The following is a 22,799-nucleotide window of genomic DNA, read 5'->3' as shown; positions in this document are numbered from 1 at the left end:
ATGGATTCTGTTGAAGATGTTGTCGGTTTTCAATTTGAAAACAGTTCTGGTGTCAACTGCTATGCTAATGTAGTTGTTAATGTTGTCTTTTCACTAGAGACTTTAAAGGAACAGATTGTGATCAATTCTGAACAAAGTTTATGCTGTTTGTTGAATTCTGTGTTAGAGAAATGTAGCACTGATGGAACAAAAGTAGAAAGTGTGTCTGAAGTTCGTTATCTATTAGACGAATGTTCAGGTCAAACAGACTTCTCTGAAAATATTCAGCAGGATTGTCAGGAGTTTTTAATGTATATGCTTGATGTATTGCAAGATGAGGGTGTAGATGTAGATCACCTGTTTGGGCTTTCTTATCAATGGCAGCATGACTGCGAGAACTGTAGGGTATCAAGTACTACTAGTGTAGACTCAGAAAGATTTATATATTTAACTTTGCCAGACAGTAAATCAGTCTCCTTTAATAAGCTAGTAAAAGCAGCTGATCACAACATGGAGTGTAGCCAATGTAAATCTGAAATGATGTCAACATTATTTATACGAAGATATGGCCAGTATGTCATTTTTAATGATCCAACGATGTAGGCCTGATGGATCAAAATTGACAACTTTAATAAAAAATGTTGTTGCTTCGCAGTTGTCAATATCAGGAAGGACTTTTGTAACTGCAGCAATTATCTATCACGATGGTCCTTCAACAACATCAGGACATTACACAGCTTATTTAAAGTCTAGAAACGGATGGTCATTCTGCAACGATTCTGTTGTAACTTTCAAAAAAAAATTGCCGTATGACCTTAACAATTCTTACCTGGTGTTTTTAAAACCAAAATTTTAAGGAAAGAATCTCGGGATTTGCTCTGAGGAATTGCAAAAGGTTCATGAAGTAGAGGGAATGTAAGTCTGCAATGCTGTCTAGATTATTGGTCCAAAACTTTTAATTGTAATGTCATTTTAAAAATCCAACTATATAAACCTGATGCAAGTAAGTCTGCTTCATAGTAAGCAGTATCAGTGTCATAGGAAAAGTAGAACATGAGTGAACAAGAAGGGTAAGATATTAGTAGTCCAGGATTGTGAAAGTAATCTTAAATGTTTTCTTTCTGAAAGTTGCGAAAATAGAAAATGACGGGATTTGATTACAAGAATTACAAGAGTTGTAAATCGCTCCAACATGATTTGGCCATGTGGAAACATGTGGTAGAATGTGAGAAGTCTTTTATTGTATGTAACATATTTTTCAAAACGATGGAGGTTTTCTTTCAGAAAGTGGCGGGCTGAAAATATTAATAGCACAACAGAGTGTACGCTGTTCATAGGACATCCTTCGACGTTATGGAAAGTAAGTTAATTTTAAGGAGTTTTGAATTCAGATTTCTTATGTTGTATGGGTTTTTTAAACACAATCATTTTGATTGTGTTTTTTTTTCCCCGCTGTTACATGATGAATACCTTCAAGTCACTGATTTAAGTGAAATTTGATACATTCTGAGAACAGCAAAAATAAACCATTTAACATGTATAATTAATGTTCTACTTTTTGTACTTATGATATACATTTAGAAATGTGAGGTAGACATGGAGAAACTGAGGCTTCTGTAAATATCAAAGTTAATGCATACACTGCTGCACTTCTGGGTACTGTTTCATATGCTGGACTACATCTGCACTATGAGATACCTAAGCAAAGGCAACACAGGTGATGTGATTGTGAAATGAGCAAAAGAAACTCCACGTTTTTCAATTACATTACTTGTGTTTTCTAAGTTTACGAATGACATTGTGCAGATGAGGTTTAGGTCTGTCTATGGACACAGAAGAGGTCTGGCCGTTGTTTAAGAGTGAAGTGGACATGTTTTACTTCAATGGTAGGCCTTCACATGTATTATCTCCTCTGTATTCTTCAACAAGCATAAATTTGATATGCAACCCTGAGTAGGCCTCACCTTAAACAAACTTTTGGAGAGGCCACACCTTATCGTCATCCTGAATCAATCATTTAATCTATCACATTTAACTTCTATTAGTTCTACTGCTTCATTTGTTTAATCCTTACTTTCCTGCGTTTGCTACTTCCCTCATTCCTTTCTCTATTACTTAATTATTCTACTCCTTCCACTATTTTTCTCAGTCCCTCTCTTCTCATACTTCTTCACTCTTGTTCACTCACTCTGTCTCTATTAATGTTACTGTTTCTGATTGATCACAAAATTTTTTTTAAAACAAGAACAGTAAGTATAAGGGAAGGAAACAGACAGTTATGTTACAAGAAAGACAGCTATAGGGAGTAAACAAAAGATACTGTTACTCGCAATCCACTGCTGATGATGTCATTGACCATGTCAGGAATGATGTAATATGTGACATCATCAGCAGTGGATTGCGGGTAACAGTATCTTTTGTTTACTCCCTATAGCTGTCTTTCTTTTAACATAACTGTCTGTTTCCTTCCCTTATACTTACTGTTCTTTTTTTTAAAACATTTTTTTGCTTCGCTCCCGGTTCGCGTACCGGAGTGCGAACCGGGAAGCGAACTAAAAGAAATAGAGGTTGGCAGAGTTCCAAATATTCTACCAATTTTTTTATAATGGGGAGGTAGTTCTGAAAAGAACTTTTTTTTTGTTTTTGTTGTTTTAATTTTTTTAAATTATTTTTCAGAACATTTTTTCAATTTTTTTGTATTTTCTGAACATTTTGATATTTTTTTGGTTTTTTTGGGGGAGAGGGAAAAACAAAAACGATTCATTGTAAAGGGCTCAACAGGAGCAACAAAAAAAAGAAGAATTTATTGTTTGGGGTGTTTCGGGCAAACATGATTATCAATAGCTTTGATAATTAGAGTAATGCTACTTTCTCTGTAGCAAATGAGTTGATTACAGCGCACGCACACTTGTTTCACTTCCCCAAACTTCATTTGTATGTTTGGGACCATCTCCCTCGCCTCTGGTCCCGTCACTTCTTGTACAACCGATCTTCTGGCCATCGCAGGGGGATTTTCTTGCTCGTCACGTAGCTGGGCAGCACTATAGTTGTTAGGATGCCACCTACTCATATGCCGATGCATAGTGTAGTTGCCGAAACTGTATTTTTTATCAGTCCCCCTGGACAGTCGTTCTTTACATATACGGCAAAACACGTAGCGTGCATTTACTTTCTTTTGGCCCTCGGGAAATGTAAAAAATTGCCAAATATAGTTCTCCTTCCGATTATACCTCCTGGGCTCCTCTGGCAAAAACAGTGACTCTTCCTGCTCTTCCTCCTCTTCCTGTTCTTCCTCTTCTTGTTGTATAATAACTTCAGCAGGTGGTCCTCTCTTCCTTGGATCTGGTGGAGGTGGTGGGGTAGAACCAGCTGAAGCTACTAATGAAGCCATATCTCAATGTTAATAAAGGGTCTTTCTCTCACCAAGATGAAAGTCAGAGTGAGGAAAGAAGGAGGGGTTTTCATCATTTGGGAAAAGCAAAAGTTCTAAACCAATGAAAAGTGTTAATTTTAGATCACATGACCTAGTATTACATCATTAGGAAACCAAAAGTGAAATGAACCAATGAAAAGTGTTATTACCGAGTCACATGACCTGCTGTGTTTACGTTTCGCGCTTTGCGCCGCATTCCAGTTCGCTTCCGGGTCCGCTAACTTGGCGCGTCAAATGACGCATTACGCGACAACGCAAAACGTCAACAGTTACGCAAACGGAACGTTTACCGGTTCGCGGACCGAGTCGCGGCTCCAAATTGAGCTAACGGGAAGCTAACCGGTTCGCGGACTGGGAGCGAAACAAAAATTGTTTTAAAAAAAAAATTGTATAAAAAACATGTAAAATATATTTTAAGATTTAAAGAAGTATACATTTTACAGCTACAGATATTAGCTTTTAAAAAACCAATGAAATTCACTGAAAAAACCATAGGTTATAGACCATATATAGTTAGGAATTAGCATTTACAAAACCTTGAAAATTCACTGAAAAAACCATGGGTTATAGAACATATATAGTTAGGGATTAGCATTTACAAAACCTTATTTTACTCACACAAAACCATTGAAATTTCATATATAGTTAGTTGCACTAACTATATATCGCGCACCCGCAATCCACTGCTGATCATGTCAGATATTACATCATTCATGACATGGTCAGTGACATCACTGATGACATCACTGATGACATCTCAAATGACATCACTGATGACATCACTGATGACATCTCAAATTACATCACTGATGACATCTCAAATTACATCACTGATGACATCTCATTTGACATTACTGATCACATCACTGATGATATCATTCATGTGATAATACGATGAACCTCTTCAGACTCTAATATAACCTTAGATACAATCAGTGTAAACAGACACTCACAGACTGTCACTCATCCATGGAGTTACTCACACACCTAGTCAGTCATGCAAACAATCAATCACACCTCCATTTCCTCAACTATACAGTTATACACACCTTACTTATTCAAACATATACTAACACACATTTACTCTCTTATACAATCCCTGATACAAGTTCACAATGATCCATACAGCCACTCACACATTCACTGGCTCTCATGCACAGTTATTTATATATGTCAACTCTCACATGTACTGTGTTTTACATATGTACTTACTTTGACATGTAGCACTAAGATATCCATTCACTCACCAATAGACTCATGCACACAGTCAACCGCCCATACAGCTGTTTCCACATGCACTTTTGAACCCATACATCTAGTGAATCAACTGCTCACACATCTATGCACAGAGTCATACACCTCCCAGTCACCCACACACACACTCAGTCTCCCATACAAATACTTGGGCAACCAATCAATAACCCATATAGTTACTCATATAGCTACTGATCAACACATGCAGCAGTTTACAGAACAGACATAATAATGCACAAATTAAGACAGTTTAGTCACTAACCCATGCACTCAGTGAGACACATTTAATCACTCACTCATACAGTCAGTCATGCACCTACTAAATCCTTCATCCAGACACTTATACATCCACTCATTCTTCAATATGTAAGACATATTTTAACTTTACAGAAACATACAGTCACTGTATGTTGTCATCAGTGATGTCATCAGTGATGTCATTTGAGATGTCATCAGTGATGTCATCAGTGATGTCACTGACCATGTCATGAATGATGTAATATGTGACATGATCAGCAGTGGATTGCGGGTGCGCGATATATAGTTAGTGCAACTAACTATATATGAAATTTCAATTGTTTTGTGTGAGTAAAATAAGGTTTTGTAAATGCTAATCCCTAACTATATATGTTCTATAACCCATGGTTTTTTCAGTGAATATATATATATATATATATATTTTTGTTAATGTATGTATGTATTGTCATTTCAGGTACAACGTCCATTGACAAAACATAACTAAACACCTTTTCATTTTTAACGCAAATATGTTTTTATTGAAGTGGTACTTTTTAAAATGCTCTTATTTCACTGGCACTTTACTATATTATGTATCATCAAAAGAGACTAGCTACATGTGACTTTATAGGTTGGACTCTGACTTGTTTTGTCAGTAGACACCTTGTTGGTGTGGACATGAAGCCCTCACCCACCAACCTAGTTGGTGGCATGCTTCATCATCGGGCCCACCCAGTGACACCTAGCGTGCCACCAACTAGGTTGGTGGGTGATGGCTTCATGACCACACCAACAAGGTGTCTACTGACAAAACAAGTCAGAGTCCAACCTATAAAGTCACATGTAGCTAGTCTCTTTTGATGATACATATAATCCCACGGGGACTTGGACTAGCTAACTTGTCCTCTCTCTCTCTCTCTTGATACAACTACTTTACTATATTATCCCTCTGCCTTGAACAAGGATCAACTTACAGCACATCTTACTATGACAAATAGGTTGTCTAACTGAAATCATACTTTATTTTACCTTTGATGCTGCTGTCTTAGTACTTTTTTTACTGAAGGATGTATTGTCTTAATATGTACAAACCTGCCCTTTGTTTTGTTAACTGAACTCTTTTCCACATTGGAAAGGTTTTAAATAACCATGTACAATAAACCCTTACTTACTTACTTACACTGACAAAACATGGAAAACAATTTAAAAATATCATTAAAATTACAGGAAACAAACAAACAAATCTTAACATTCATTCAAAGCAACTGTAAAACTTAAAGCATTTCCTTAAAAATGAACAAGATGGCGGGTTCTTTCAGTCATAGAAACTATGGTTAGTGCTCTAGAAAGCAAAAATGAGGACACATTTCCATGAGTTCTCCAACAACTTCCACATTCATTTCAGTAAAATATTCTGACATGCAGACTGAAGTGGTAACATTTTGTATTCAAGACAAAATTAGCACCATTTTGCTAGACCCGAGCTGTTGAATTTAAAGCCTTTCCTAAACAGCAGGGTGAAGTCAATGAGCATTGTGATTTTTTTAACGTAGGCATGAAACCGCAGGAATAAAATTGTAAGGAGAGGTATGATGTTTTTTAGTAATTTGAGGCTTAATGTAGTTTTAAACAGCATCGCTTACCCATCTTCTTAGTCACTTAACAGCTCTCTAATTTCAAAGTTGTAACATTTTGATATACATATATATTACTCAGTGGTGGCTGCCACTGGGTAGTTATAGTTAGCCTAGCATTTCCATAGGACATGCCTTTTTAAATTTGCTAATTACTTTGACATCATTCGACAAATCTTCATGAAACTTTAAAAACAGATTATCTTTTTTGACTAATTTCTTCATGGAAAGTTAGTGGGTAATCCATCAAGCGGGGTCCCTGTGCATTTTCCATAGACCATTTTAGGCAAAACTACAGCGAAAACTGCTGAATGGAATTGCATCAAAATTAGCAGGAACCTTGATCTTGGTCCAGAAAGCATGCTTTTGGTAATGTAGTGTAGATCCATTCCACAGTTGAAAAATTAGGTAAAATGAATATTTGTATAGCTGGAAAGTTGGGAAATGGAGCATTCTAATTGACCCGAGGGGGATTTTTTTAGCTTGGACCAATTCACTGCTATGGGATACATGCTTCCACTGGAGGGAGCACTCTGATTGGTCATGTAATGGCTGCCTGCAGTATCTTTTTCAGGTAACAGGTATCAATCCCAGAACCTTTGAGAAAGTCCTCACGTTCACGCCCAGGAAGAGGCAAGGGAAGTGTCCCACCCAAACTCCCAAATTAGGAAGCAGCCCATCAATGTCACATGAGAAAGAATCAAATCCCTTTCAAAGTTGTTTTTCTCAGTGGTGGAATTGCAAGCAGTCTTTTACATCATTTCTGTAGAAAATCAGAATGAAGAGCCACTATATGTCTGGTACCAGTAAATCATACAGATAGAGTGTCCTTTTTAAAAGCTGTGAAAAAGTCTGCCGGAGGTTCAGTAGTATTCCCTAGAGCACCTATCCTACTAACAATAACAGGAGCAACACATGAGCAGGAGATACACCATTTGTCATGTTACCTAAGGTAAGTTTCCTTCAATTCAATAAAAATAGCAAACAGACTTTATGAAGAAATGCGTAGTCTTGGGTTCTTGTTGGTCTTCAACTACAAGTTCCTGTTTCAGAACTGCTGTTGTGTGCTTTTATCCTACTTCAATAAATTAAAACAGGAGAGCAAAAATGTAGCTAGTTTTATTCATGGTATCAGTTTGAGGTTGACATGTGTGGTTGTCAATTAAAAAAATGATCAAACATAAATATTATAATTTGTTTTAATAACAATGGTTGCAATCTGATTATATATTCTATTTCAGTGGTACTCAAAATCATATATTCATTCATAGTATAATGACATTACAGGCTTTAGCTGTGTTAAATAATGTATTCAGGAGTCAAATCATACTGTACCTCTTTCGAGCAGCGTGAATGTGATATTTTGGTTGTAAATTGTACTGTCCAACTTGCAAACATAACTGTATTCCAAATCTTCCACTTTGACAGCGTGAAACTTCAGTTTTATTGTCAGGTACTCATTGTCACCTGAAAAGCTTAAATTGGTCTGTTATAACTCATTTCTTTGCACACATTATATATTTTAAGTATTATTCCCCACACATTTTAATACATAATATCACAGTTAACATTATCATTGGTTTAGGGAAGCTTTATTAGCCCTCTTAAAATCAAATGAACTTGACAATGATTTGTTTTTTTTTTTAAAGGAGAGTTGAGTCATGGTGTAATGTGCCTCCTCCTAAACAAGTGAAGTCGAAGCAAACTCTCCTGCACCTTGCTACTGAGACAGATCACTGACACAATATTGTGGTTGTTGATTGAAAATTGATTGTCAAAAATAATGTGTCAAAAATATATTTTACCTCAATATTGTGCTCCTGTACTTGTATGAATGTAAGTACCAAACTATTGGGTAAAATATATATCATTGAAACTAATATCATCCAAAAATATACCAAATATCAATTTCAAAATATAAATAGAGTTTAAAGTAGTAAATGTTTAATAATATTTAATATATACTTTTAATATAATGTAAACAAAATATATTTCACTAATATTTACTACTGTATATCTATACTAATATAATAAAGAGAGAGCCCAAAACTTTGAGGCGGGTAATCTCAGGAACCGCAGCACCAATCACAACACCCAATATAGCGTTGGAAAGGGCAGTTGCAGCAGAAGGACATAGGCTATGCAGACCCCCACCATATACATTTAAAAGGTAAAAGAACCGTGCCAGCAAAGTAGTCCCTTGTGGGCGTGTCTGGGTTGTGCTATGGGCGTGTGCTGGGGGCTTGACAAATGCTGGGGGGGTGTGGTACGTTCTGCCCTTCATGACATGTCTCATATCGTGTGCTAATCCCACCCTGCTCCCTTTAAATACCCCTGCACCCGATAATCATAACCCACCCTTACTCCTTAAAATACCCCAACACCCTTAAACAATAACCCATCTTAACCCTATAAATATACCCTGTACCCCAAAACCCAAACCTATCCCTAAACCCTAAAAATACCCCTGTACCCCAAAACCCAAATCTACCCCTGAATCCTAAAAATACTCCTGTACCCCAAAACCCAAACCTAGCCCTGAACGCTAAAAATACCACTGTACCCCAAAACCCAAACCTACCCCTGAACCCCAAAATACCCCTGTACCCCAATACCCAAACCTAGCCCTGAACCCTCAAATTCCCCTGTACCCCAAAACCCAAATCTACCCCTGAACCCTAAAAATACCCCTGAACCCCAAAACCCAAACCTAGCCCGGAACCCTAAAAATAACCCTGTACCCCAAAACCCAAACCTACCCCTGAACCCTAAAATACCCCTGTAACCGAAAACCCAAACCTAGCCCTGAACCCTAAAATACCCCTGTACCCCAAAACCCAAACCCTTGCCCTGAACCCTTAAAATACCCCTGTACCCCAAAACCCAAACCTACCCCTGAACCCTAAAAATACCCCTATACCCCAAAACCCAAACCTAGCCATGAACCCTAAAAATACCCCTGTACCCCAAAACCCAAACCTAGCCCTGAACCCTTAAAATACCCCTGTACCCCAAAACCCAAACCTACCCCTGAACCCTAAAAATACCCCTATACCCCAAACCCAAACCTAGCCCTGAATCCTAAAAATACCCCTGTACCCCAAAACCCATACCTATCCCTAAACCCTAGAACTACCCCTGTACTATATAAGCCAAAACTATATCTGAACACTTAAAATACACAAACACCCCAAAACATATACCGCAGTACCCCAAAACATATACCCCTATACCCATACTTACCTAATCCAAACATTAAAAAAAACATGCTTTTACCATTCATGCATTTATAACGAATTTCGTTGTAAATGTATGCGTGGTAAAAGCATATAAAATGTAATGCCATGCACTATAATGCCATTGCGGAGTCATGGTACTTTCGTAATGAAAGTATGCGGAGTGATGGTATGCGGAAAGAAAGTTGCGGAAAAATGGGTGTTTACCCTCCCCCGGTAAGGACATTGGTGGCACGGCGGCCCACATCTCCAGCAACATACTCATATTTTTTCACCACCCATTTGAAAAATGCACTGGTCTCTCTCATTGATGGCCAGCACCAACACACCTCCCGCCACAAGTTCTAGAATTGTGAACTTTAGAGATGGGGAGCTACGTTCGAATCTCGGCATCAGCTCAACATCCTGTGATTCCAGGCAAATCGCTTTGTCTCCCCGTGCCTACCACAAATGAATGTGTTCTTCTGTAATGTAAATTGTGCTCATGCCATGTTGTCGAGTTCGCGCTATATAATATTGCAAGGAAAAATAAAGTAGGGAAACTCGAGTTCACACACTACTGAACGCGCACTCTTAAGTGCATTAGCAGTGCACTGTGAATCGGAGCATTTCACAGGCCTGTCACAGATAAGAAATGCTATCAAAAGGAAATCCTACAAAACAATATATTACAGACAGGCAGCAATTCATACCCGGACAACATCGGGACGGGCTGCTAGTAATATATACTTACGTAAAGTCCCACACCCACATATATATATGTGTGTCTATGTGTTTATGTAAGTATATATTATGTATAGTATATAAGAGTTTATATATATATGAGATAGGCGAAACGCGTCATGGCGGCTGCGCTGGCTTTAATCGAATAAACTTGTTGCACCAGCACTTTCTGGGTCGACTCTTCGTCATTTGGAAATCTGCAGATAATCTCTGGCGATTGGTGACGACTAACGCTATATATATATATATATATATATATATATATATATATATATATATATATATATTTCGCTCAGGAATCTCCTCAGTCTCACAAGAAAGAGGCAGCACTCATAATCCAAGAGTTAACCAGCGATTTAATTTTTAGGGAACAAAAAAAGCACAGACGCGTTTCGGCGTGAGCCTTCGTCAGTGTGTCACTCGTCAATTTCAGACGTCCCATTAAATAAACAAGTTAATGAACATTGACATAAACATAGGACTTTACCCCTTTTGCCTCTATGGGCGCCATATTGGAAGGGTGTTCTATCCATACAGGGGTCTTATCTAATTCATTTGTGCATTCTCACGTTGAAATAAAGCTGTGGATCGGCTAGTGTCCTATGGTACAATGTACAATGTCATATTTACAAATAAACAAACAGTGCAATTCATGAGGCAAACCGCAAGACACAGAGAAAGAGTAATATCATGCTTCATATAAAATGAATCCAAAAATTCATCATGGAAATTCATCAAAATATAACGAGAAGATTCGTTTCCTTCAAGTGTCTAACAGAAGATTACTCTTTCAAAACAATAAGCATTCAAAGGAAGGAAAAAGGCGAGATCCGGGGTGTGACATGCATTAACGGTATAACGAGATTGGCAAAAGGAACTCCAAGGACTCTAGACTTCAGTTGATTCAAGAAGCTAATAAGTACATCACAAATCATCATTCGGCTGCTATGAAGTACATTACATTGTGATGCTAAAAGGCCCACGATAGGGAATTCAAATCCCAGGAGACATTTTGTATCAGGTCATGCTTCCATGTTGGCCAATTCTGTTTCTGTATATACACATATTATTATATACATATCTACATATTTACATTCCTCCGGTAGCCTATCAGAATGGGCAAGGGGGTAAAAGAAAAAGAAAAGAAAGAAAAGGAAGAAATAAAGGAGAAATGAACAAAGAGGGAGATGAGAAAAGAAGGAGAGGAGAAGGTCAGCAAACCAAGAGAAAGATAGAGAGAATAAGAAAAGGATAGAGAGAATAAGAAAAGTGTTCATCAACGCAGTTACATTGTATGGTTCATTCCAACATCAAGATCAAAATCAAAATCAAGACTTGGGAAATTCAGTGTTACAGAAATACGGTTTAAGCACTATAGACAAAATGTACATATTATTGCTGGACTGGCAGTTATTGTACAAGGCCTCCTAAGAGAGTTCCTTATTCCTATAGCCTTATTTACCCAGATGACATGCTAATTCCTCGCCGCTATTCAGTCCTCCCGGATATTTGGTGGAAAGATCTACAATATATCTGGACTCGAGTCTGCGGAGTCTCCTTAACCTGTCACCTCCTCTTATGTTGGGTGGAACAATGTCCAATCCAAAGAATCGGAGTTTTGTGCTGTCTTTGTTATGTTCCTCTGCAAAGTGCCGGGCAACCGGATATGAGATGTCTACTTTCTCGATTGCCCGTTGGTGTTCCAGGATCCTCAGTTTGAGTTCCTTGATAGTACTGCCTATGTAGTGTGAGCCACACGGGCAGACTAAACAAAAAACTACAAACTGGGAGCTGCATGTGATAAAGTGCTTGATCGGCACTTTGTTACCGGTGTCTGGTATATCATATGATAGCACTCGTCTGCTACCACTACAAGCCTTGCAGTGGCCGCAAGGAAAGAAGCCCGCCATTCGCTTCAAGGAATTAGTTTTAGGGGTTGGTTTGTCTAGATGACTCGAGACCAGCATGTCACTGAGTGACCTAGCCCTGCTGAACGTGATTAAAGGATGAGCAGGTAGGTCATCCTTAAGTACACTGTCAGTTTTCAGTATATGCCAGTTTTTATTTAGCATGGCTTTCAGATCTTTAGCTCCCGTAGAATACGGAGTAATGAGTCTAAATTTCCTGTTTTCTTTGTTGGATTTTCTATTTCTCCCCACAGTGGGATCGTCTGTGGCCAAAAGTTTAGCACTCTGTATCTTCCTTACTTTCTTCAAGGTGTTTTTCAGTAAGGTGTTACCATAACCCCTCATGGAGAATCTCACTAGGCATTCCGAAGCAGCCGCCTCGAAATCGGAGTCCTTGGAGCAGTTCCTACGGATTCTTAATAGTTCTCCGTAGGGAATGCTGTTTTTTAGCTGGGTGGGGTGGTTACTGCTGGCAAAGAGTGTCGAATTGCCAGCAGTATCTTTTCTGTACAGGGTGGTATGCAGTTGGTTACTCTCAATGTACACCTTCAGGTCTAGGTACTCCGCTGCCACTGGACTAACCGAGCCTGAAAAATGTAAGTTGAGGTCATTGATGTTAAGAATTTTGATGAATTCTTCTGCTGAATCCATCCCTCCATCCCAGACAATAAACAAATCGTCAATATAACGATGCCAGCATTTCACATGCCCTGTACCTGTATCAACTGTGCAGCTCCTGGGTACCCGCTCCTCCCACCAGCCAACGAACAAGTTCGCGTAGCTGGGAGCGAAGCAGGTACCCATCGCCGTCCCTGATGTTTGTATGTACAGCTGGTCCTCAAAGAGGAAAATATTGTTGGTCAGACAAAATTCTGTGAACTCTATGATCATTTCATTGTGGCTTGCATACTTCATTTGGCGTTGCCCCAGAGCGTGTTTAATAGCTTCAAGACCCAGCCTGTGGTCTGTACAGGTGTAAAGACTAGTGATGTCTAAAACCATTAGCAGGTACCCAGAATCCCATGTTAGTTCCTGGATATTGGTCAAGAACTCTTTCGTATCCGTTATGTACGATTTCAACTTAATCACTAAGGGAAACAAGATGTTGTCGACAAAACCTGACATGTTCTCAGTCAAGCTGCCAATAGATGATATTATTGGGCGGCCGGGGGGATTATCCATGTTTTTATGTAGTTTGGGGAGATGGTAAATGTAGGTAACATGGGGGTGTGGTTCCTTAGAAAAAGATTTTCATCCTTCCCGAGCATGTTGTGATTTTACCATTTTTTTATTAGTGCATCATATCTAGTGATGCTTGTTTGGTACACTGCATTCGTGCATTCCTTGTAGAAATTTCTGTCTGCAAGTTGCCTCAGGGCTTCAGTTCTATATTGGTCTCTGCTCATTAGGACCACATTGCCCCCCTTGTCCGAGGGCTTGACCCCTCAGAGCTTGGCGTTGACATTCAGTGGTGTTATTCATTGAAGTTGACGGTTGCGATTTTCTATATGTTATCAGGTCTCTTTTCATTGCCTCTGTAAAGACATCAATTGCGTCCCACGGTGTTTGTGGTACGAAGGTCGATACGGGTTTGAACAAGCTTTCTTCTCTTTCTTGCTCGACCCCTTGAAGGACAGCTCGTTGTGCAATAGTCAAGTTTTCCTGTTGTTGATCGGAATCCTGATCTAATCGTAGGTCCTCCAGTGCCTCGATAGCTGGTAAGTCTTTAGTGCTGAGTATATCCATCTCATTCACTTTAGGGCCTTTCTTGGTATTTTTTAAATGCGGGCGCAGTTTAAAGTGTTTATGGAGCTTCAGCTTTCTGGTGAATCGGAACAAGTCAATTCTTGTTTGTGTATACTCGAGGTCATTTGTGGGGCAAAAGGTGAGACCAAGGCTTAAAACTTCAATCTCCGCTTCCGTCAATTGCTTTGGTGTTAGATTCACTACAGCCAGGCTGGCTTGGTCAGTGTTGTCTCGAGGATTCACATTTACTGCTTCTTGTTCGTCTGGTGGCTCGTCCAACGGGAGGTTCTTGCATTTCCTCTGCCTCCTCTTCCCACCGCCTGCCCTCCTCGTCCTCCTCCTCTGGTTGGTGTTGGTGTTGGTGTTGCTGTGGCATTTGCATCTGCATCCACATCGGGCGGTTTGTTTTTGCCGCCCCTTAGCCAGGAACTTTTGATCACTTCGTATTCCTCCTGAAAAGGAGTCTTCTTTGGTTGGGCTCCTTGTATGTCGAGCGATGCATCTTGTGAATCCGAGTCATTCTGCCTCCGTTGCTCATCCCCCGACTCGTTCTCAGTCAGGTCTGATTCTGAAGTGGCGGGTTCTATTTCCGGCGTACTGCTTGCGGCGGTTGTCATGGTTCTTTTCTGAAGAGCCTTCCGGGGGGCGTCATATTTCTTTGCGTATGTTAATACGCGCCCAGTTGCGTAGTCATTGGCATCGCGCTCATATTTTTCTTGCTTGCACATTCTTATTTTGTGCTCGTATTTTGCCAATCTCGCCTTCATCTGATCCCTCATCTGGGATATTGATGTTTTTATTCCAATGTTCGTTTCCTTTTCTAGCTCTTCGTTGATCGTGTCGATTTCTTCCAGCACTTTCCCCCTATCGCTCCAGGCATACTTAACTAGGATTTTCAGGGTGCCTTCACAATAGGATGCCGTGTGATCGAACCAGTCTGTAAGCAGTTGGGGATACGGATGTTCATACGAGGGTACCGTGTGTACTCTCAGTCCCCTGGGTACTCTCTTCTTTTCAATATAATTTGTTAAGCTTGTAGCCTCCCACCACTTGCGCACTTCGCGCTCATGTAGTTTTTCCAACTTCGTGAATGTCTCTTTTAATTTTCGATCCTGTGGTACTTCTACGGGCGTTGTTGTTTTGTTCGCCGCCTGCGTTGGCGCCCCTTTGCACTTGAACATATCCTTTGCTGCATTCATGCGCTCTGTGTCGGAAAACATTTTGCCACTGTTAATGGGTGTTGTTACGAAAAAAGTTGCTCATGTGGTAATTTGCAACCTTTGTGCGTGTTCCCCTCTCGCCTGGCTGCTCTCGGTATTACGGACGTTCTATTGTACAAATGCCGCCACACGCTTAAAATTCATGCGTGAAAAGGAAAGGGAATCTGCTCACCGGCAAGCTCGTCTACCGTCAGGGGCTCCAGAGCCAGTCCAGCGCTCTCCTTCCGCGGCGCCCTTGCCGGTCTTGTTATAATCCTTACGTTATTGTCCAGCGGCTGCAATGGTGCACAGAGTAAATATATATATATATGCACTGAAAAAAACATAGGTTTCAGGGGCGTTATAGTTAGCTGGACATTTCACTCGTACAAAACCATTGAAATGACCCCGTTATAGTTAGTTCAGCTAACTCGAGCTCCGCAATGCACTGCTGATGACGTCACATATTACATCATTCACTCATGACACGGTCAGTGACATCCCTCATGACATCACTGATGACATCTCAAATGACATCATTGATGACATCATCCAGTAAATGTGTGTTTTTCTGAAAATTAAATATGTTTGAAGATATGTATCTCAAGGTCGTTGGAAAAATAAATGGGTATATAAGTGTCTAAATGGATGATTTGTTTTGTGAAAACGGACTGATTAAGTGTATCTTAGTGAATACATGGGTTAGTGAGTAATGTTTAAATATATAAATATGTGTATCAGTCTCTCACTTTGTATAGAAGTGACTGCATGGGTTGGTGAGCAGCTACATGAGTGTCTATATGGGTTAATAGTTATTTTTTGAGTATCAGTATGAGTGTCTGATTGTCTCTATAGTTCAGTGGGATGTCTTACATAGTTCACAGATGCATGAATGAGTGACTCACTGCTTGCATGTTTTGGAGACAGCATGTGTGCAGGACTGTATGGGTGGATAAGTGTGTGTATGGGTGTGTTAGTGAATGAATGACTGTATCAATAGCGTCTTTATGAGTAACTACATAAGTTTTTAACTAGTATATGTGAGTATTGGTGTATGTAAGTGAGTATATGTGAGAGTGAGAGATTGGAAGAGTTCCTGTATAAATAAGTATGTGTTTCTATAAGTGATTGTTTAAGAGAGTAAGTATGTGTACTTTTCTGTAGAAGTAAGTGTAGTGGTGTGTGTTTATAACAGTATATGCAAGTAAATGGATGTTTGATTCTTTGTTAGCATGAGTGGCTATGTGTGTGAGTAACTCTATGAATGAGTGGCCGTGTGTAACAGGATATATAGGTGTATGAGTACATATGATGAGTGAGTAAATGTATGAGTGACTATATACGGCTGTTGGTGAATGAGTGGATGTGTATTTAGATCTTCAAATTACTGAATAGGTTGTTGTAACTGGAATTGGTGTGTCCATTTTTCTGAAAATTTTAGTTTCTATTTTTAAATATGTGTATCCAAAGTTATATTAAGGTAAGAGGAGGTCTGCAAATGTATCACAATGATGAAGTCATCAGTGATGTCATTTGAGATGTCATCAGTGATGTCATGAGTGATGTCACTGAACATGTCATGAATTCTGTAATATGTGACGTCATCAGCAGTGCATTGCGGGTGCGTGAGTTATAGTTAGCTGAACTATAACAGGGGAATGTCAATGGTTGTGTAAGAGTGAACTGTCCAGCTAACTATAACGCCCCTGAAACCTATCGTTTTTTCAAGGAATTTCTAAGGTTTTTAAATGCAAATTTCTAACTATAAGGTCTATAAAACCTATTTTTTTTCATTGAATTTCACAGGTTAATTAAATGCTAATTTCTAATTATAATGTTCATTAAGCATATCTTTTTTTCTGTCTTTTTTAATTATCATCCCATTCTCAACCTGGCAAATCCCACCAGTCTTCCATCGATACCTTCCGCCAACAAAATCGCCACAAACCAAAGCCACAACAAACGCTAATGATATACAAACTAGGCGTTCCCGTGCAAAAAAACACAAAAACTGCACTTCTCCATATTTTCAACAACCAGCCAAATCTGTAATGCTACCTAAAAACAGGCGATAGTCCCACTTACCAGTAACAAATTAACATCAACATTTAACTGGTTTAAGAATGTAGACTATCTACTGTGTGTATTAGACCCAAATCACACCCACATCTAAAGACCAACACATGATAGAGGTACTAATCATGCAGCTTCAACATCCAGCAAAGCCACAACACCCAGCGCCACCACCACAAGAACCTCCCACCCGGTCCACTCTCCCCCTACTACCTCCAAGGCAGCTCAAAACAGGACAACGGACCTTCCAAAAATACCATATCCCTGCAACCGCACAATAACTGAATGTTCGGAAATGTGGCAACTAACTATGTGTAAGGGAGGCAACTCGCACATCAACAATAATTCACACAATCCCATGTTTACGGGTGATGTGCTGCACACAACTCACTATACAAACCACAAACCTCTCCATGTGGATATATAATACTGATAGTTGTAGTGTACTGCACTGTGGATCAACCATATTACCTCAGACACTGGGGAATATCTCGGTCATGTAGCTATGTTGTCCCTCTCCCTGAAGCGGAAGCAGAGTGGGCTGGTCCAACGTATGCAACTCCAGCGTAAGAGTATAAATACACAGGCCGCGCCTGGGTGTGGTTCACTTGTGCGAAGACAGAAGAGCCTGCCAGAGCGGCGGCCCTCACCCTGCCACGTGGCTGCCGACATAACTGAGGGCCTCCTCGACACAGGTTCCCTGTGAACCCAGCACACAGCACCACAGACTTATATCTGTATCGACTACTGCCTTCAATCTACACTGCGGACAGCTAGGCTCACAACTTGAATTCAGCCTTGATTTATTAATTGCACAGAGAACTGTACTCTATGTCCTCAACTTTTGTGAAGAAGAAGTAACAAAAAGCATTGCTCGATGTCTATGCTAACTACTGCCTTCGATGTGCACTGTGGACAGCAGGGTTCACAACTTGAATTCAACTTTGGAACTACACTACGGACAGCATTGAATTCAGCATTGATTTATTTATTGCGAGATAATTGTACTCTATGTCCTCCGATTTTTTAAAGGATGTGACAAAAAGCATTCCTCGATGTCTGTGTTGACTACTGCCTTCGATCTACACTGCGGACAGCAGGGTTCACAATTTGAATTCAGCTTTGGATCTACACTACGGACAGCATTGAATTCAGCCTTGATTTATTTAATGCTGAGAGAATTGTACTCTATGTCCGTAGATTCTGTTTAAGGATGTGACAAAAAGCATCCCTCAATGTCTGTGCTGACTACTGCCTTCGATCTACACTGTGAACAGCAGGGTTCAGAATTCAGGTGGAGTGGCGATTGCAGATGACGCAGTCCAGTCGGCAAGACACATTGTACCAGTGCAGCCCACCCGGACCATGCATCATCGCAAGGTGCTCACACGCTGAGTTCCTCAGGTGCCTCTAACTCACTGCACTATTAGTCATCGCCACGTGGCCTTATTAAGGCAGAATTCATTAGACAGAAGATATTGCTCCCAGTGCGGCCCGCCCGGACCACGCATCATCGCAGGGTGTGCACACGCTGAGTACCAGCTGTACCACTAACTCAGTGCACAACTTATCATCTTTGGCTGCACACACGCTGAATTGCCAATACTGTGCAGCTCTACTCAACACCACGTGATCATGGGCCCTTGCTGACCGCTGCCTACAATGCGGTCATCAGGGCTCACAATTAAATTGACTCTTCATTTATTTATTGCAGAGTGCCGTACTCAACTAAGTATAATGTCCCTCAAACCTACACAATATCCTTTTAGTATCCTTGCTTCAAGAACTTGTTTTATATCAGTTATAGCTTTAGTACAATAACCAAATTCATCTTGCAAGTCCAAACGAACACTGAATGGCAGTCTACACTGCCGAGAGCATAGCTCACTATTTGAACTATAATGTAGCTGAAACCTACTTGTTTCGACAATGTATTCCATACATATTTCATGTTTTCTTCCATATGCCTACACTGCGGTCAGCCAAGCTCACAATATGAATTCAGTCTTGTTTTATCAATTGCAGAATGAATTGTACTCTATGTCCTCAGATTTTATTAAAGAATGTGACAAAAAGCATTCCTCGATTCCGAGGACTACTGCCTTTGATCTACACTGCGGATAGCAGGGCTCACAATTCAGATCGAGTCGCAATTGCTGATGACGCAGTCCAGTAGGAAAAAGACATTGCTCCCATTGTGACCCGCCTGGATCATGCATCATTGCAGGCTACGCACACGCTGAATGCTTCGGATGCCTGTCACTCAGTGCACCACACCTCATAGCCCCTTTATGATAGAATTTTTTGTGTGTGATTTGAGATCTGCTGCCCCTACCTCAGTTCACCACAAGTCATGGACCCTTTATAATAGAATATTTTGTGTATTATTTCACATGTAGTGCTCCTGTCTTACTGCAGTACAAGTCATAGACCCTTTATGATGGATCTCTGTGTATGGTATGATCCAATGATCACTGGTGTACTTGTTACCAGCACCAACCATTCCCGGAAGGCTGGCTTACACTCACCCCACATGCACCCAGCACAGACATCACTGGACATGTGACCCTGGTAATAAAAAGGAGTTGAGCGCATGTGCCAGTATCCAGTTCTACTATCTATCTGTGTCTGTGTGTTCATTATGTTTACAAGATGCTGCCCCTGGGCCCTAGCACATTACATTGTGCTGTAGACAGTGTATGCAACCATGTTACTTCTGGCAGTAGGAAAAACTTTGGTTATGTAACTTTCTCTCGCTCATTCTACAAGTACGAACGTAGAGATTGGATCATTAGAGTACTGCAAGCAAAGTGTATAGTAAATTTGTACGTGAGTGGGGATTGCCAGAGTTGTTTTTCTTTTTTTGCATATTTATATAGCACAAACCCGACCCAAAAGTATTTCGACCCAAAAGTATTTCAGCTCTTTACATGAGCACCGTATTTACATTACACATTCAGGCACGCAGAGATGACATGATTTGCCCATATTCACAGGATGTGGACGAGACCCCGAGGCTCGAACCCTGGTTTTCAGCTCCAAGTTCGCCAGTCTAGCCGATGGACCACATAGTATATATGTTGGCGCAGCCTAACTCCGACCACGAGCATCGCTCTAATTAGCTGCCCTCCATGTGCCAAAAACAGCAACCTGAACTTTCCATGGCCCTGTATTGCTACAGCTACAACACTCCAGTGAATGTGCAACAAACATTCTATCCACAGAAATGCGTCATGTCCACCATCTTTCATGTGTGGAACTATGGATGAATGTAGGGTCAGTGATTCACCGTACCTTCCAGGTTAGGCATGTTGTGGGACTTTACTCACAGAATGACAGAATTGCGCTTGCAACCCAGGTGACGGCAGCACTTCAACACAGACACCCGCATCAGTTGATTCCTCATATACCTCACGACAGAGCCACGACCATAGCTCCGGAGTCATTCTTCACAGCCTCACTCAGTACTAGCATACTCCACACCAGCCCATCCCGCTTACACTTAAAGGAAAGGACAACAACGCTGCATGGTCCAGATTTTCATTGCTGTGATCTGCTGCTCACAGGTCTAGTTGTCAGTACACCACAGCCACTGCTTCACGGCTGCTATACACTCACACCACACCCATCCAGCACTGGCTTCACAGGACACATGACCCTCCCAATTAAAATGACCGGGCACAAGTGCTAGACGCCATTTTAGAGTTGCTTGAAGCGGCTGTACTGAAGCTGGCACAGGCACACAGCCAAGGAACTGTGAATTTCGGTCCACTGAGGTAGGGGCATTGTAAGTGCTGAGCGGGTATGCATCCTGCGGTGATGGCCTGTCCCAGTGGTCCGGACACCTCATGTAATGTGTGCCCTGCTCGACCGCAGTGTAGGCTTGAGCCATGCAACAGGGGGGCTTACTTGGTCACGGAGTTAGTGACACCGGAAGGGCTGAGCCGGTGAACAACCTGCGATGATGATGGATGCACGAGTATGTCCTTTGCCATGGTGATACCAAATGTGGGACTTCTTGGTTGTACATCGGGGCTGCATGATGTGGAGGGTGCCCTGTCCGCGAAAAGGTGAGAAGCGAGGCCTGGGTGAGCAGCGGCAGGCAGACACCTCTGAGGCGGGAGTGGATGGGGTGCAACTGTCTGGATACAGAAAAACGACACAGCGATTTAGGCATATGCAGTCGTATATATCCTGTCTTATTGCATTATAATTTTTTTTTCCAATATCAGGACAATTTTTAGAATCGGCCAAATATCTGTTGCTCCCACATCTGTAGCAAAGTAGTGGAGTATTTATTTTTTCATAGTATTAAATTTACCATCTTATTTTGAAAACCTTTCCTTGCCGCGCTCCCTCCCCCGCTCAGCTGTGGTGCTCGTGCACCACTGGTTTCCCCACTGCTCGGGACTGGCCTGGCCCCTCACCTGTATCTCCGCGTAAAGATTGAAATACGGATCGCCACCCCCCTGCCCTGAGGCAGACACAAGGAAAGCATTCCGCAGCCCCAGCAACACCAGTCAGTGGGCGGCGCTACTATTGCTTATGCATACCTTTTCAAGTATATTATCATCGGGGACAGAGGAGAGCAACGCCCAGCCCTCGGGTGAGGCGTGAGGTGGCCTTATGAACAGAGCAAGCTTTTCCATACTGTTGGAGCTGATGACATGAGTCAGACTGGCCCCAGCACCGCCTCCCACACCCAAGCCTTCTTGGTAGCGCAGGAGGGATCTCCTCTTCTGTGTAGAGTACCCTTTTCCAAGGCTGGCCCCCAACAAGAGAGAATATTGCCGTTCCGGGGCTGGCAGCTTACTCTTCTACACTTTTAAACTAAAACAGGTGTTAATAGGTGCTTGCAAGTCATGAAGGATGTGAGTGATGAGCGCAGCAAGGAGGTACCCTTGAGTGCATCTAGCACTGCACAGATATCCCAGGGTGCTTGTTCCTCTGCATGCACAAAAATCATTTTAGATGATAACTTTGACTCACTTGGGGAATCAGGTTTGAGTGCATTGGTTCATACTGGCACACAGGTGGAACATGCAAGCAATGTTTCAGAGCGAGGTGCCCAGGATACTCGGACCAGGGTGGCTAAGTAGCAGTGCTGCCTACCGCTGGTCACATGAACGTTTAAGTGCCTAATAACACAGGTAGTGCGTCTGAGTCATAAGACACTGATCTCCTTGGGAGGGTGTGGGAAAGCAATGGGGACGGATTTCATTCCTGCATACTGGAATTTCCTACAATTACTAATTCTCTACTATCTTTCAGATGTGGAGCTTCAGGGTGCACTATGTCCCGGCACATGGTGGCAGACACACCGGTGACAGAAAGCTGAGCTGCAAAAATTCTCTTCAGTGTCACTCTCACACTCTTTC

General features: G+C 41.2%; 1 protein-coding gene across 1 annotated transcript in view; it reads right to left on the bottom strand.

The window, feature by feature from the left end:
* Window positions 1–22,799, bottom strand: part of LOC147697975 (interleukin-18 receptor 1-like) — a 543,176-nt gene that overhangs the window by 208,315 nt on the left and 312,062 nt on the right. The window contains exon 7 of the mRNA XM_086933381.1: window positions 7,873–8,012. Coding sequence (XP_086789507.1) covers window positions 7,873–8,012 — 140 coding nt within the window. The remainder of the gene's footprint in view (window positions 1–7,872; window positions 8,013–22,799) is intronic.

Source organism: Lissotriton vulgaris, chromosome 8 (genome assembly GCF_964263255.1).
Source record: "Lissotriton vulgaris chromosome 8, aLisVul1.2, whole genome shotgun sequence".
NCBI classification, from domain to species: Eukaryota; Metazoa; Chordata; class Amphibia; order Caudata; family Salamandridae; genus Lissotriton; species Lissotriton vulgaris.
Note: the sequence above shows the minus strand (reverse complement) of the source record. Positions and strands in the feature narration are given on the sequence as shown.